Source organism: Cajanus cajan, chromosome 6, assembly GCF_000230855.2.
Source record: "Cajanus cajan strain Asha chromosome 6, NIPB_CcT2T_4, whole genome shotgun sequence".
Taxonomy (NCBI): Eukaryota; Viridiplantae; Streptophyta; class Magnoliopsida; order Fabales; family Fabaceae; genus Cajanus; species Cajanus cajan.
Genome location: NC_138522.1, coordinates 43,505,432 through 43,519,318, shown reverse-complemented (window position 1 = coordinate 43,519,318; position 13,887 = coordinate 43,505,432). Strand labels below are relative to the sequence as shown.

Below are 13,887 nucleotides of genomic sequence, written 5' to 3'. Positions count from 1 at the left end.
ATATTATCGCTGGATCAGCATAAAATCATTGCTTAGTACTTTTTTGTTTTGTTCAAATTCAATGGTACTCATTCAAGGTGCAAGAATGCAGCATATAATTCAAAAAGGTTTATTGTAGAATATTTTTCCGGATATTTCTCTTAGCCTCAAGTCATAAACTGATTATTTAGTTTTTCATTTAGTTACATACTGACAAGTACGACATGCATTACATAAATATATTTTAAATGCAATAAAAATATCTTGTATATAAGCTTTAATAAGAACACGTGATGGTTGAAGTGATCAGAAATTTGATTTTTCTTAATAAAGTCAAGATTGAGTTCTGTAAATAAAGATAAAGTGTTTTGGGAATTTTGAAATGCATTCTGCCTTGACTTAATTTAAAGTAGAACGAGTCTAACATGGATTTCAAATACTAAGAGCTAGAAGGGGAAAAGAGAGAGAGAGGAAAAGAGAGATTTTGCTATTTAGTAAGAATATTTTTTCTAAAAAATTTAAAATTTATGACTTATATGTCTTTTGGACTGCGTCATTAACTTGGATCAAGCAAGATGAGGTTGGACAAGTCCTTATTATAGGCCCCCTAAAAATATAATTTACTATTAATTAGTATTGGTATTACTTTTATTGTTAGTTGGTCTAGTGGTAATTGGAGTATTTTTTTCTTTAGTGAAAAATAAGGTTTGTTGGAAGAGAAAATACTTTTATTCTTTGTAAGACTTCTAATTTTTTCTAACTTTCTCTCATTAAAAATCACGTAGTCATTAGTTTTAATTAAATAAAACATCTCTTAATTTATCGATTATCACTAAATTTTTAAAATTAATTAGTCACTAGTTTCAATTATACACATTGTCTCTTAATATATCAAATCTCACTAATTTTAGCTCACATTCTTGAACAAAATCTTATTTAAAACCAATAATGTCTCAATAAATATTAAATGATTACCTTTATTCGTTTCAGACCTAAAAATATATTAGGTTGATCCTATCTTTAACATGCATATGGATATATTTTCATGTCAAATCAAGACAAGATTGCAGAAAATTACAAGTGGAAACCTGAAGGCTGAAGGTTTTAAAGTGACATGTATGATTGTCGATTGAGGAAGTACATGTCGATGTACTTGATGTTTATTCTATGAGCTATGAGTCAAGAAGGAACGTGGTGTTTTAACCTTAGTGGGTTGCCTGGTACTGCACTGGGCCACTGGCCCATGTCCCAAGAGTGGAAAGATGTAGTGCAAGGATCGTAGAGATGAGGGAGCGTTGCGGTTCCCTTTACCCAAATTCAGTCTTGATATTGGGCTTGGGCCTCGTAAAAGTTTAGAGCACTCAGCTTTTTTCTTTTAATTATTTTCCTCATTTTTTGTATCTATTTTCTTAAAACTCAACATGACTTAATAGTTCACAAGTAAGAAAATTGGGAATTTTGATTTTTCAACCTGATGGATGATAATTTGAAAAAAAAAAAAAGACACTCTAGTTTTCGTTATTATTTTTTTCTTTTTATGATATATGCGATTTTGATTAAAGAAAATAGAAATTGTAGATTTGCAATTCCGATAGATCGATCCTGTATTAAAAATTTACAAAAGTAAATACCGGAAAGTGGAAAGTGTATTAAAAAATAAAAATATGTAAAAGGAAATTCGGAAATACAAAGTGCGGGAGGTGCACGGTACGTCCCACAAAAACAAATCAAAGGATAATGGAAGCGAAGCAAAGCCAATCGTCCACCGCCAGTACAACGATGTAGGGCGCTTACATATCACGCAACACCACACTCCTGCACTACTTCATTTACCCGAACAAACCTCATTCTCAATCTATTTATAATTTATAATTTATAATTATAATTATTAAAAATATTTATTTCCGCTACAGTGTGCCACTTTCTTCCTTTGATTTAAGAGAGTGATAAAATATATATATTTATATAAAAAAGAAAGCGAGAAGAGTATGGAAGGATTGTGAGTGTAACCGCCTCAGACATTCACGCGACGGTGGTGATGATGGAGTAATTGCCTACTTCAACTTTTTTTTCAGCACAGCCACACCGTTCTCCGCGATGGACTCCGTTCCTTTTCGCGATGGCAACATACACTCCATTCTCGACTCCCGATACCTCCACTCTCCCCTCGTATTCTTTTTCCCTATTTTTTGAGCAATTAATATTTCCGATTATCAATTTCGTGCACGATGATTCGATAAAAGACGTCTTCTGATTTTCCTCGATGGTTTTATGGTTTGTCTTACGATTTTGATCATGAATTTGTTCCGCTTGTTTTCTTCAGGAGGTTAATCACAGTTTGCAGGCTCATTCCTCGTTGATTCGGAGGCTTTCTCTGGAGAGGGAGTTAGAGGTTGGTAGCTTATCTCAATTTACTGCTACATGATGGTACTGTCGTAATGTTAGTAGGAATAGGAAATAGGAATAGCATCTGTGTGAATATGCTTCCTAAATGTTGTTCGTCATATACATGTATCTGTGTGTTTTAGTAGGAACTTGAAATTGAGAAATGCGGGAGTGCAATGTTTTTATCTCCGTGTTGATTCTATTGTATTATCGTAACGTGCATATTGATTTAGGTGGTTTTAGTATTTGCTATTAAGGATTTTGATAGAAGATTGAATAATTGAAGGAATATATAAATATTTTTTTCAAGTGCCTTGAGTGATCAGAGAAGGTAATGGCATTCTGATACAGTGGTTCTGTGTTCTGACTACGCTGACATTCTTTGTATATTATATTATTAGACTTATCTTCTTGAAAAAGGCATGCAGTAGTCACGACTTTCTTATAAATGCTGGCACTACCCATAGATTTCGATGAACTTTCTCTTCAAGTTTTTACAGCTGTTTTGCTTCATTTCTGTGCATCCCCTCTCCCATTGCCCAAAAACGAATCTATACATTCTCATTTTGTTTGTTTACTTTTGCTGCGTATCCTTTTTGCTCGTGATTTGAATAGGGCCACCATGGCTGTGTCAATGCGGTGGCTTGGAATTCCAATGGTTCGTTGTTGATATCTGGATCAGATGATACACGGGTATGGCATGTATTTTATTTTATGTAACATGTACTGTTGTCTTGTATACTTGATTGTAGCTAAGATGTAACACCAAGAAAAATGATGTTGAAAAATGGGAGATTCTTTTTTGGAAATGTTGAAAGAGAAACTGTTGAATATAGTTTTTCATAGAGTTTTCTGTTGTAAAAATCCCCTCTCTTCTTGCTATTATTAAAATGGAGTTTCTTTGTCCATGATTTCCCTTTTGCATTCTACAAGAGACTTTTACATATCTTATACATATTGTGCTTGTTTCTTGTTCTTGCACAGCTGTGATATTTTTTTTTTCAAACCAAGTACAGAGAATGATCAAGAAGACTAATGGGAATAATTCTTTGGTTGTTTTAGGTCATGTATTGTCAGATATAATTTATAAATGAGTCATGACTAGTTTGACAAGTTCAGTCCTAACTCTCAATAGGTCGCATAGATACTGATAGAGTCAAGGAGCAAATGATTCCAGCCTTTCTGTTTTTGGTTTATAACGTGTCTTGGTCTGTTCTACCAGCAGAAGGCATTGAATTGTTTTCCTGAAATTTTGCAGATCAATATTTGGAGCTATTCTGGCCGAAAACTTTTACATTCAATTGACACAGGACATACTGCAAATATATTTTGTACCAAGTTTATACCAGAAACTTCCAATGAGCTTGTAGCTTCTGGAGCTGGAGATGCTGAAGTAATACGATGATCCTCTCAATATATTTTGTGGGTAATGTGGTTTTAATCCTCTAATTTCATTTATTTTTCATTTGGCAGGTCCGGTTATTTAATTTATCTCGCTTAAGTGGGGGTGACAATGCCATCATTGCTCCAGCTGCACTTTACCAATGCCACACTCGAAGAGTCAAGAAATTGGCTGTAAGTTATTTGGTCTAAAGAATATACTAATTTAGCATAGTTTTAACAACATATATGTGGCTAAAGGAAATAAAACAAGATATATGTGGGAATGTCTAATATAATCTGTTAGTTATCATTTGTTCCCTGTTCCTTTTTGGCAGGTTGAAAATGGAAACCCCAATGTAGTATGGAGTGCCAGTGAAGATGGGACCGTTAGACAACATGATTTTCGAGAAGGTACCTCTTGTCCTCCAGCTGGATCTTCGCACCAAGAGTGTCGAAATATTCTTGTAAGTAGTTTAATTCAATCAGTCATTCCTGTTATTGGTTTTGAATGCAATTGAACCTTGTCAGGCATGAACATATGGAGTTGAATTGAAAATTGAAAATTTCCAGTTCTTGTATGCATATAACTGATATCAGAAAACTGGTTTTCCTCTGTTATCTGTGATATTTGAAATTTACCAATTGGTTTACTTTGATTAATTTGTCTGCTATATTATAGACCATCTGCAGCAGCACCCAGCACCTAGATTGATGTGATCAATAAGTTGGTTCTGTATTTCTATTCCATCTATTCCATTAAAATAAAACTTGCATCAATAGATTGTTATTTGGCATATGTCAATTACAATCTTTTCTCCATAGTTCAGTATGGTAGGTTGGACTTTTGGAGGAGTGTACTGGCACCTGCTATAAGATATTGTTGGATGTAATCATGTGATAAAATTTTGTATGCTATCCCATTTTTTATAAAAGAAAATGTTTTCATTTATATTTATTATGCATTTCTTGGTTCTTTACCCTAAATTGGAAGTTGCTAATGGATGAAGAGTGTGTGGGGGGATCAAACTTTTAATTTGATTTTTGATGTGGCAGTGGTAAACATGCTCTTCTGACATTTTCTCCTGTTTTTTTGAATGATCATGGGTTATTAATTATGATAGCTCATTTACATCCTAAACTACAACTTCACATGGGAAACCTACTACATGACTAAGGCATATCAATGGAAAGCATCAATGACAGACAATTCTATGCTGGAAAATGGAAAATAGTTAGGGTGTCAACAGTCTTTCTGCAATGTAGTTTTTTGAATTTTGTACTGTCAGGAAGCTGTTAACTATGATGATTGTTTTCTAAAGCTGGGAATCCTTTTTTTTCTTCTCATTAATTGATTTTCATGTTTAATGCTTAATGTCAGCTTGACTTAAGATGTGGAGCTAAAAGGTCACTTGCTGATCCTCCTAAACAAGTCCTTGCTTTAAAATCTTGTGATATCAGTTCAACTAGACCACATTTGCTCCTTGTTGGTGGGAGGTAAATAATCCCGGTGATTAACTAATAACTATGTTAAGTAACTCCTCTTTTTATTTCAGACTGATACTAGATTTCCCATATCTTGCAGTGATGCCTTTGCACGCTTATATGATAGAAGGATGCTGCCGCCTCTTAGCTCATGCCGGAAAAGAATGTCTCCACCTCCTTGTGTTAATTATTTCTGTCCAATGCATCTTTCTGATCGTGTGCGTCCTTTGCTTTACTGATCTATGATTATTTTGAAGTGTTTATGTTGCAGTCATTTGTTTAATCTGTCAAGTTTTGAGAATGTTACAAGTGTTTTTTTGGGGGTTAAAAGAGGAATTCTTTAAGAGAAGGGATGTAATGTAGTAGGATGAGACAACTGAAAGAAAGAAGAAAAACGACAAAGGAAAAATGGATTTGTTGGCAAGCTTTGCTTATTCCAGAACTTTTTTTTATTTTTATTTTTATTTTTTTTTTCTTCTGCATTTTATATAATTTGATTTCTTTTGGGAGGGGGAGGGGGTATATTGTCATTTTCTCTTGTTTATCTTTCTCTATCATCTCTGATAAAGATGTTCTTTTATGTAAAAAGAAAATTTCATATCTTGTTAACTTATATTCCCCACCTTTTCTTTTGGGAGTCTGATCCTAATGGATGGGGATGGGGATGGGGATGGGAATCTTATATTCTCTGTAAGTCTCTCACCTGTGCTAAAAAGGGAAACAATCATAAAAAATTATGTTTCTTTCCATCTATGAATTGTAGTATGATACATGTCTGAAATGTTGGGTATCTGTGCATGCTATTATATTTATATGTATAAATAATGTTGTTGATAAGCTATGTGATGGTGGGTGCCTGGTTGGTATGCCAAATATTGCAAGTTTACTTTCAATGATATAGGTTTAAATGTGAGATAGCCTTGTTTTAGTTGTTTTGTATGAGTGTGTTGAAGGAATGCAATATTCCCACTGAATTGGGAATTCTATTCCAGTCTAGAGGGGCAACTGGCAGTGCTACTGTGTTGAATTCCATCTACTTACCTATTGGGTATCCTCATCATTAATCAGAATAACAGTATATTCTCCATCTCTCTCTTTTTTTCTTCTGTTGACACACCAACGTCCATTGTTGGGTTGGGTATTTTTAGGTCTCAGGGGAGATGGTGGCAATCATGGAAATAATCATGTCTAATGGAGGAAATGACATCTTTGGTGGTAGCAGCTTATTATATTGGCTATGTTGTTAATTTTATACAAGTGGTTTTGGGAAAATAACTCAAGATACATAGGAGTCTACACTTATTAAACAATGCTGCTGGGGTCAGAAATATCATTTAGTAATTCCTATCTGTAGAATGCCTAAACCAAAATCAAGTAGTTTATAATGTGAATGTTTCATTCTACAATCTACATACCTAATGCCCCACATGCTCTAGGTAAATTATCAGATTTGCTCACCCATTTTCCTCGTTGGTATATGGTGTGTACTGTGTTATGGAAGTATAAGTCTTTCTGATACTTCAAGCCAAGTGTTGTTGCTCTCAAATTGTATCCTTTTTTTTTTCAGGGACATCCAAGTTTGCACTTGACTCATGTTACATTCAGTCCTGATGGACATGAGGTTCTCCTCAGCTATAGTGGAGAGCATGTTTACTTGATGAATGTAAATTATGGTAAAGTGTATCATATGGAAGCTTGTTTCTTGTTTATTTATTTGTCACTAGTCACATAATATGATGTGATTTTTTTGCTTATTCAAATTGATGAATGGCCAAAATTTTCACTAATAGTATAAAATAATGTACTTTTATTTGTTCAAATTATTTGGGAGCATTGGGTGAGTTATAGGAGTTCTTTAATCACCCATGACCCAACATTTTAATTTATTAACGATGGGAAGGGTAATACATTCTATTTGCACAGTGTCATCTTTTAAGTCACATTGTCAGAGACTTCAGAAGGGATGTGTTGTGTGTTGCTTTATGAAATGTTGGTTAGAAGATATTGAAACTCTAAATAATGAAATAAAGATTGAATATTGAATTTCCTTCCATTTTTCTCCCTTGTGTTTTGAACTGGGTTTTGAAAAGGCCATTTGATGCTGTGTGTGCATGTTAAAGCAGTATTTATTTTATTTGCTGACAGGTTTTCTTCCATGATCTGTCTTAAGTTATTTTCTAGGTTTTTAGTATGATGTGGGTTTGAATGTTCCCCAAAATGTATTTATAACTGTGTAACTGCAGTTACTTTCATTCTGTTATTTCTGGTTAAAGTGTTTATGAAGAATGTAAAAGTTGTTGAGATTGTACTTAATTTTTTCTTAATGCAGCTGGAGTGAATGAAATGCAATATACTTCAGGAGACATATCAAAGCTGATGACTTACTCTCCGACTATTAATGGGACTGAGTTGCAGCCTTGTGTGTCTAATGTTTTCCCAAATGGATTTCCTATAAAAAAGAACATTGCTGCAATGGTATGCGGTTTTTTTTGGGAGGGGGGTTATGTCTATGCATTATTTTTTCTGTAGACATGCGTGTAATGCAACTAAGACATGTCACTTTAGTTTTGCATAATATTTTGTTGACTAATTGTGTTTTACAGTTTGACAAGTGCAGGAAACTAATAAAATATGCTAAGAAATCATTGGACTCTGGGACACCCTATTATGGAATTGAGGCATGTAATGAGGTTTTGAATGGCTATAGCCATATTATTGGACCTGCACTGAAACATGAATGCTTGTGTACTCGTGCTGCACTACTGATCAAGGTTGTTATTACTACTAAACGGGGTCTTAGAATTTTGTTTTCCTTTTGTTTGTTTATTTATTTTTATCATTTTTTCTTGATGGGACATGTTTTGAAATTTTCCATCCTTATCTAGAGGAAGTGGAAAAATGATGCTCATATGGCTATAAGAGACTGCTATGCTGCCAGGAAAATTGATGATTCCTCCTATAAAGCCCTTTACCATATGTCAGAAGCGTTGTCGCAGGTAATTTTGTTTTATGAACTGCATTTTTAAAATGTGTTAACTTAAAAATAACTAACGCATCATGCTGGTTATTGAGACTAGTTAAGCCTGCTATTAAAAATAGGATAAATTATTAGAGTTGTATAATTATTTGTTTTTCATAAGAAACAAAAGCTTCATAAATTGAAGAAAGGGAAGTGTACACACATGGATGGAGTTGATAGTGTTTGAGCTTGTCTATTTTTTTTTTTTCATGTTTTGTACAAGAATATCTGTATATTTTGGGTTGCATAGAGGTTCTGTAGTAGTGAGAATGGGAGAGAGAATTGATGCAGAAGCACGTGTGATTGATATTGATTCTTATAACTGTGTTCTATACGCATCTATATGCAAGTCATGTTAGGGTGGTCGGGGTGGGAAGGAGATAAATTGAAATATGAAAAGAGGGCTATTCTAGTTGGAAGCATCTTAAGTCCATAAAATTCCTGTGCCAGCCAGGATTGGAGGGGAGAATCATGATAGTTCAATCTATCCTACAATTGTTTTTGCTGTAGATTAGAAAATGCCAACTAAAGCTCCAAGAGAGAAGATTGTAGAAACCCAGAGGGAAACGAGCAACTAAAGAGTTGGTTGAAACCTGTTTATATGTGAAATTTTTAATTGAAAGAATAAAAGGTATTAAGCCCAACTTGATACAATTTAGGGTGCAAGGGGGAATACTTGTACAGGATCTTTCCATAAGCTTCAATTAAAAGAAATTTGAGATTTAAGGCATTTTTTGATAAATCAGTTATCTGTATCTGGGAATTTATGTTGACTTTTGGCTTGCAGGACTTGTATGGGTCTGTTTGACTTCATTTTCATGCCATTTGTTTTTGTCAATAACTCAAGCATACCATTTGATAACAGAACCTGACTATTTAGTTTTAAAACCCATTATACTTTATTCTGAATGTTATTTTGTTGCAGTTGGGTAGACATGAAGATGCTTTGGATTTTGCTGTTGCTTCCCATTTGTTGGCCCCTTCCAAATCTGAACTTGCAGAAAGAGTGGAAAATGTGAAGAAGGATATTGCTTTAGGTAGGGCTAAAATGGCTTTCATGGCTGGATTTTGTTATAAAGGTGTCTATATTGAATTGCTGCATGTATGTGCAAATTTGTCAATAATTATTCTACTTTGTGTTGTTGATGTCATTTGTGAACAACCCTTGTCGCGTAAAGAAGTTTGTGCACCGTTGAGCTCACTGAAACATGTTTTACTTTTTTCCCCCTCATATGTAGACAAATGATATTAGAGTATTTAGTAGTTACTGTATTGTCCTCCCTGCTATAACTTGTTTCAGAAAAATCAATCTGATTTCCAAATATGGCCCTTTATGATTGGGAAATTGTGTGCTATTATTTTTTTTATTTATGATTTTATGTGGATCTAACTGGTTTATTTAACAGCTGAAGCTGAAAAAAATAGTAAGACCAATGATGGACCATCAAGGTTTGACAGTCGGGGTGGAAGAATATTATCATTAAGTGACATACTATATCGACATGAGGCCAACGGTGATGCTCCACAAGATGGTCCGAGATCAGAGAGGGATGATTCTGATTACGATGAGGAATTGGAGTTGGACTTTGAAACATCAATATCTGGTGACGAGGGACATGATATTGAATCAAATATTCTTCATGGAAGTTTAAATCTTAGAATTCATAGGAGAGGTGACTCCAGAGACAATTCTGGAGCAAGTGGCTTGTGTGAATCACCATCATCATCACAGAGCAGTAGAACATCTTATCAGGTGCATTTTTGCTATCTTCAAATTTTATTGTTGTTGGTGTTTTTTCATCAATATAATCCTTCCAAAACATGTTGCTCTCTTCTAAATTTATTTCCTGGGTTTTTGTAATGGCTTATTTGATGTTTATCTTTCATCCTCTTTATTGGTTCCAATGCATAAACCTAAAATGTAATGATTAATATTATGTGGGAAGGGTGCAACAACCACCAGATTTGAAGTGCTTTAGAAGATATATTTTTTTTCATGTTCTTTAGGTTTTATTTGTAGTCCATTTGATTGCTTAATATGGTGCTTTCATTCTTTGGTAACGAATCTTTTATTCTATAACTTACTAAACATTGTGGATAATTATTGCTCTATCGTTAATCGTGCAGCCTGAACCAGCTGTTGATATGAAACAGAGATTTATTGGCCACTGCAATATTGGCACTGACATAAAACAAGCCAGTTTTCTTGGTCAAAGAGGTATGCTATTTCATGTGATTTAATAAATTAGAATTGGTAAACAAATAAAATAAAAGCTAGATGTTTTTTCTCACTTTCAATCTCTTGGTTGCTTTATTTTTTTCACATGGTATTCTTGCCTTGTTTGCTGTGGAGAAACGTACAATATATATACCAAAAACAATTGGCTTATATCATTTGAATATCAATTGTTGAGATGAGAGGAAAAAAAGTCTCGTGTGTGACACAGTGGAGACTTTGAAGAAAAATGTGAAGAATCCCTAAATATCCTAACTACAGTAATTATTAAATAATCTAATTTATGCATAAGTACTTGAGTTATTTCTTTTATTATGAATGACAGTGTCTTCTTTACTAATGAAAAGCAATGGTTCAGATGTTAATATGCGTAGCCATCAGGGAAAAACATAGTTATGTTGTATTTTTTTGGCATCTTAATGATTTCCTGATTTTTGTTCTTCATGTTTGGAAGATAAGTGGTGAGTTTGAGTTGACTGTTAGTTCACCTTAGTTGCAATTTTGTTCAAGATCGTCTCACTTGTTTATTTGTAGGTGAATATGTTGCCACTGGAAGTGATGATGGCAGATGGTTTATTTGGGAAAAGCGTACTGGTAGACTCATAAAAATGCTGAACGGGGATGAATCTGGTAAGTATTGTTTTCCTTAAGGTTTTCAGGTTTAGTAGTGTCCTCTGGTATGGTTGTCTGAAGCTATTTTTTTTCTTCCTGCTATAGTTGTAAATTGTGTACAATGCCATCCATTTGATTTTGTTGTTGCAACCAGTGGGATTGATAGCACAATAAAGGTGAGAATGACGGCTCTATGATGTGTAGTTTGTTTTGAATTGAATAAAACTTAAATCTCTGAAGCTTTCTGGTGGTACATTATTCTAGATATGGACTCCAAGTGCTCCTGTTGCATCTTCTGTAGCTGGTGGTTCAGCAGGACCAGAAACTGGTGATGTGTTGGTTGCTATGGAGAGCAATCAACAAAAAATATCCCGTAGCCGTAATTCTATCTTGTAAGGATCATTAAACCTTTTTATATATATATATATTGGAAATGTAATTATGCAGCTTGGTTTGTGTTCGGCTAGTTTATTATAAGTGCACAATGCCTTGCAAACCTGTCTATAAATATATTTGATGGTTAAAGTGCATAGCTATGAGCGTGACTTATATTTCAGTCTGTCATTATGTTAGAGTGTGTTTCGAAAAACTTCTCCATAAGTACTTATAAGAGAAGAAAATTTAAAAAAAAAATGGAAAAAAATTCTTCAAAACAGACCATTAAATATTGGGAGTCATACTTTGTTACATGTCCACTTTACTTATATATTATAATTGATGAACTGGTTCACTGTTTCTCTCTTAATGTTGTGGGTCATACTCAACATCTCCAACTTTAGAGTCACTAATTTGGTCACTTCTTCTCGACTTAATCCTAATATTTTATGAAGTAGGCTGCACTTCCCTCTTCACAGTGCGCCCAGGTGATGCATGTCAGGCAATTAACCAGGAGGGTTGGATTTAATGTCTTCGATATATAACTGTCATTATGCATGAATTGAGCATGATATTTTGATCCATTCTTCTTTTTCTATTTCTTTGCTACATTGATATGTTTAGTTAAATTGGCCTCTCCCTTGGTGCTTCAAGAGGAATAAACCATTTAGATATATATTCTGGTTTAAGTTATTTTGTTTTCTGCAGGCCCTTTGAGCTTTTGGAACCGTTTAGAATGCATGAGTTTCCTGAAGGATCATTACGCTTGCGTCCATTTGAATGTGCTCAAAGCTAAAGGTTTGCTAATTCCCGTCTGCTGGTAAATCCTACTTTGTTCATTTCTCTTGCACGTGAGTAATATTCGGATTCCTTTATAAGACCCTGTCCAGATAAATTGAAAGGTAAAATGAATTACATTTCTCTCGTAAGTTAAAATTTAAAATCAACTTGTACACTAAGATTTGTAGAGGTTTTCTCTTCTAACTTCTCCAAAAATAATGTTGCATAAGTTGATTTTAACTTGCAAAAAAAGTTTGATTTATGTTGCTTCTTGTTTTCTTCTTCAGCAATTATTTATTGAGATATTTATTCCAAGTGTCTCCCAAGTATAATTAGGAAGCTTTTTAGAGTGATAAATATCCCCCAAATGGGCTGACAGCTAGACTTTGATCTCTGAATAGAAGAGCCTCAGTTTTTGGCGTTAGTAATGTTTCAAGACCAATATTCCAGTGAGACCTTTTGGTTGTGGTTTGAATGTTTCTATTGGCTAACTAACTTGATGGGTTCAACCAAAGTACAAACCAAACAACATGACAATATATCAAAATCTGCAATTTTTTGTTTGATGTGATCTTGAATTTTCATTTCCTGGTATTGTTGCTAATTCATATCTTATCAATTAAACTTGTATTTCATATACCTTATCATACACTACTTAACCGGAAATCACATGATCCTCAAACATCATAATGATTTTTAAATAATTATCAGTTTTAAACAACACTTAGGAATCTAAGAATGGGATTTGCTTTAGTTGCTGAAGCATTCAAATCTGGCTGAGTTCAAGATGTTTAGAGAGCACGTTTATTTTTGACTTTTTGAATTGTGGCTATCTTGACCAAATTTCGAACGGTTTCTATCCTTTGTGGAACATTCCTGGCCTGATATGGAACCATCGTGCTCGTGTTTGTATCTGATATGGAAACATCCTTTGTAGGTGCTCTTTTGGTTGTGCGCATGAATCTGGACATCGATGGGGAGCATTATCTCAGTGGGTAGGAGCTTTGACTATGGGAGGCATTTTAAGGACGCGCAGAATAATTTGGGACGTTGAAAATAAATCTGGGGTGTTATCCTGGATTTTTTTTGGTAAAAAGGTATTATCCTGGATTTATTTCCTGGACTGTTTATGATTTGAAAAAAAAAAAAAACAAAAACAAAAAACAGAGAGCTGTACAAATTCACTGGCTGTCATGGTTGCTTATATATTGTGTATAGTAAAAGGTGGTCACTGAATTAAAATATTACATTTCTTATATATAATCTCTGTATATAGTAAATGATCCCAAGAAATCCTGTTAGTTTGAGCACGGATATTATCGCATTTCTTTTATTTAAAATAAGTGATGTTTAAGGGGTTTTTTTTTTCACAAAACATTAATTATTTATAAAAAAAAAATTAAAAAAATTGATTCCTTAAAGTTTCATTTAATATATTTTTGTGTTAAAATGCCACCCACTGAGAATTTTGCATTTTTAGATTTGGGGGAATTATAGTTATGCATTTTAATCCTGGCTCTTTTTTTAATTTATAATAAATATATTTTTCACTGAATTAATTTGTGGAACATATACATGAAAATTGTGAACTTTAGAAATTTATTTTGACAATATTCTGGAAATTAAATTCAGGAAT

General features: G+C 33.8%; 1 protein-coding gene across 3 annotated transcripts; it reads left to right on the top strand.

The window, feature by feature from the left end:
* The first annotated feature begins 1,790 nt into the window (after positions 1-1,790).
* Positions 1,791-13,561, top strand: ASG2 (transducin family protein / WD-40 repeat family protein). 3 transcript variants are annotated; one of them, XR_002239605.3, is made up of 20 exons: positions 1,791-2,148; positions 2,303-2,371; positions 2,980-3,057; positions 3,623-3,757; positions 3,838-3,939; positions 4,083-4,211; positions 5,126-5,241; positions 5,330-5,447; positions 6,797-6,902; positions 7,559-7,704; positions 7,833-8,000; positions 8,115-8,225; positions 9,174-9,285; positions 9,655-10,001; positions 10,376-10,466; positions 11,019-11,114; positions 11,202-11,272; positions 11,361-11,488; positions 12,180-12,373; positions 13,189-13,561. XR_002239605.3 is itself a non-coding variant. In XM_020355550.3 (20 exons), the coding sequence occupies exons 1-19, from the start codon at positions 2,077-2,079 to the stop codon at positions 12,265-12,267; spliced, it is 2,283 nt and encodes a 760-aa protein (XP_020211139.1). In that variant the 5' UTR covers positions 1,791-2,076; the 3' UTR covers positions 12,268-12,291; positions 13,189-13,561. The 3 variants fall into 3 exon arrangements, 2 of the variants coding, with proteins under 2 accessions (XP_020211139.1, XP_020211138.1); XM_020355550.3 differs by having other exon boundaries at positions 12,180-12,291; XM_020355549.3 differs by having other exon boundaries at positions 1,795-2,148; positions 12,180-12,269.
* Positions 13,562-13,887: the final 326 nt, after the last annotated feature.

What these genes read in the sequence shown, in the direction of transcription:
- ASG2 (XM_020355550.3), top strand. Translation starts at nt 2,077, where the DNA reads ATGGACTCCGTTCCTTTTCGCGATGGCAACATACACTCCATTCTCGAC. An exon ending in CAATGCATCTTTCTGATCGT is followed by an intron (nt 5,448 to 6,796) that starts GTGCGTCCTTTG and finishes TTTTTTTTTCAG; the next exon opens with GGACATCCAAGTTTGCACTT. An exon ending in CGTAGCCGTAATTCTATCTT is followed by an intron (nt 11,489 to 12,179) that starts GTAAGGATCATT and finishes TGTTTTCTGCAG; the next exon opens with GCCCTTTGAGCTTTTGGAAC.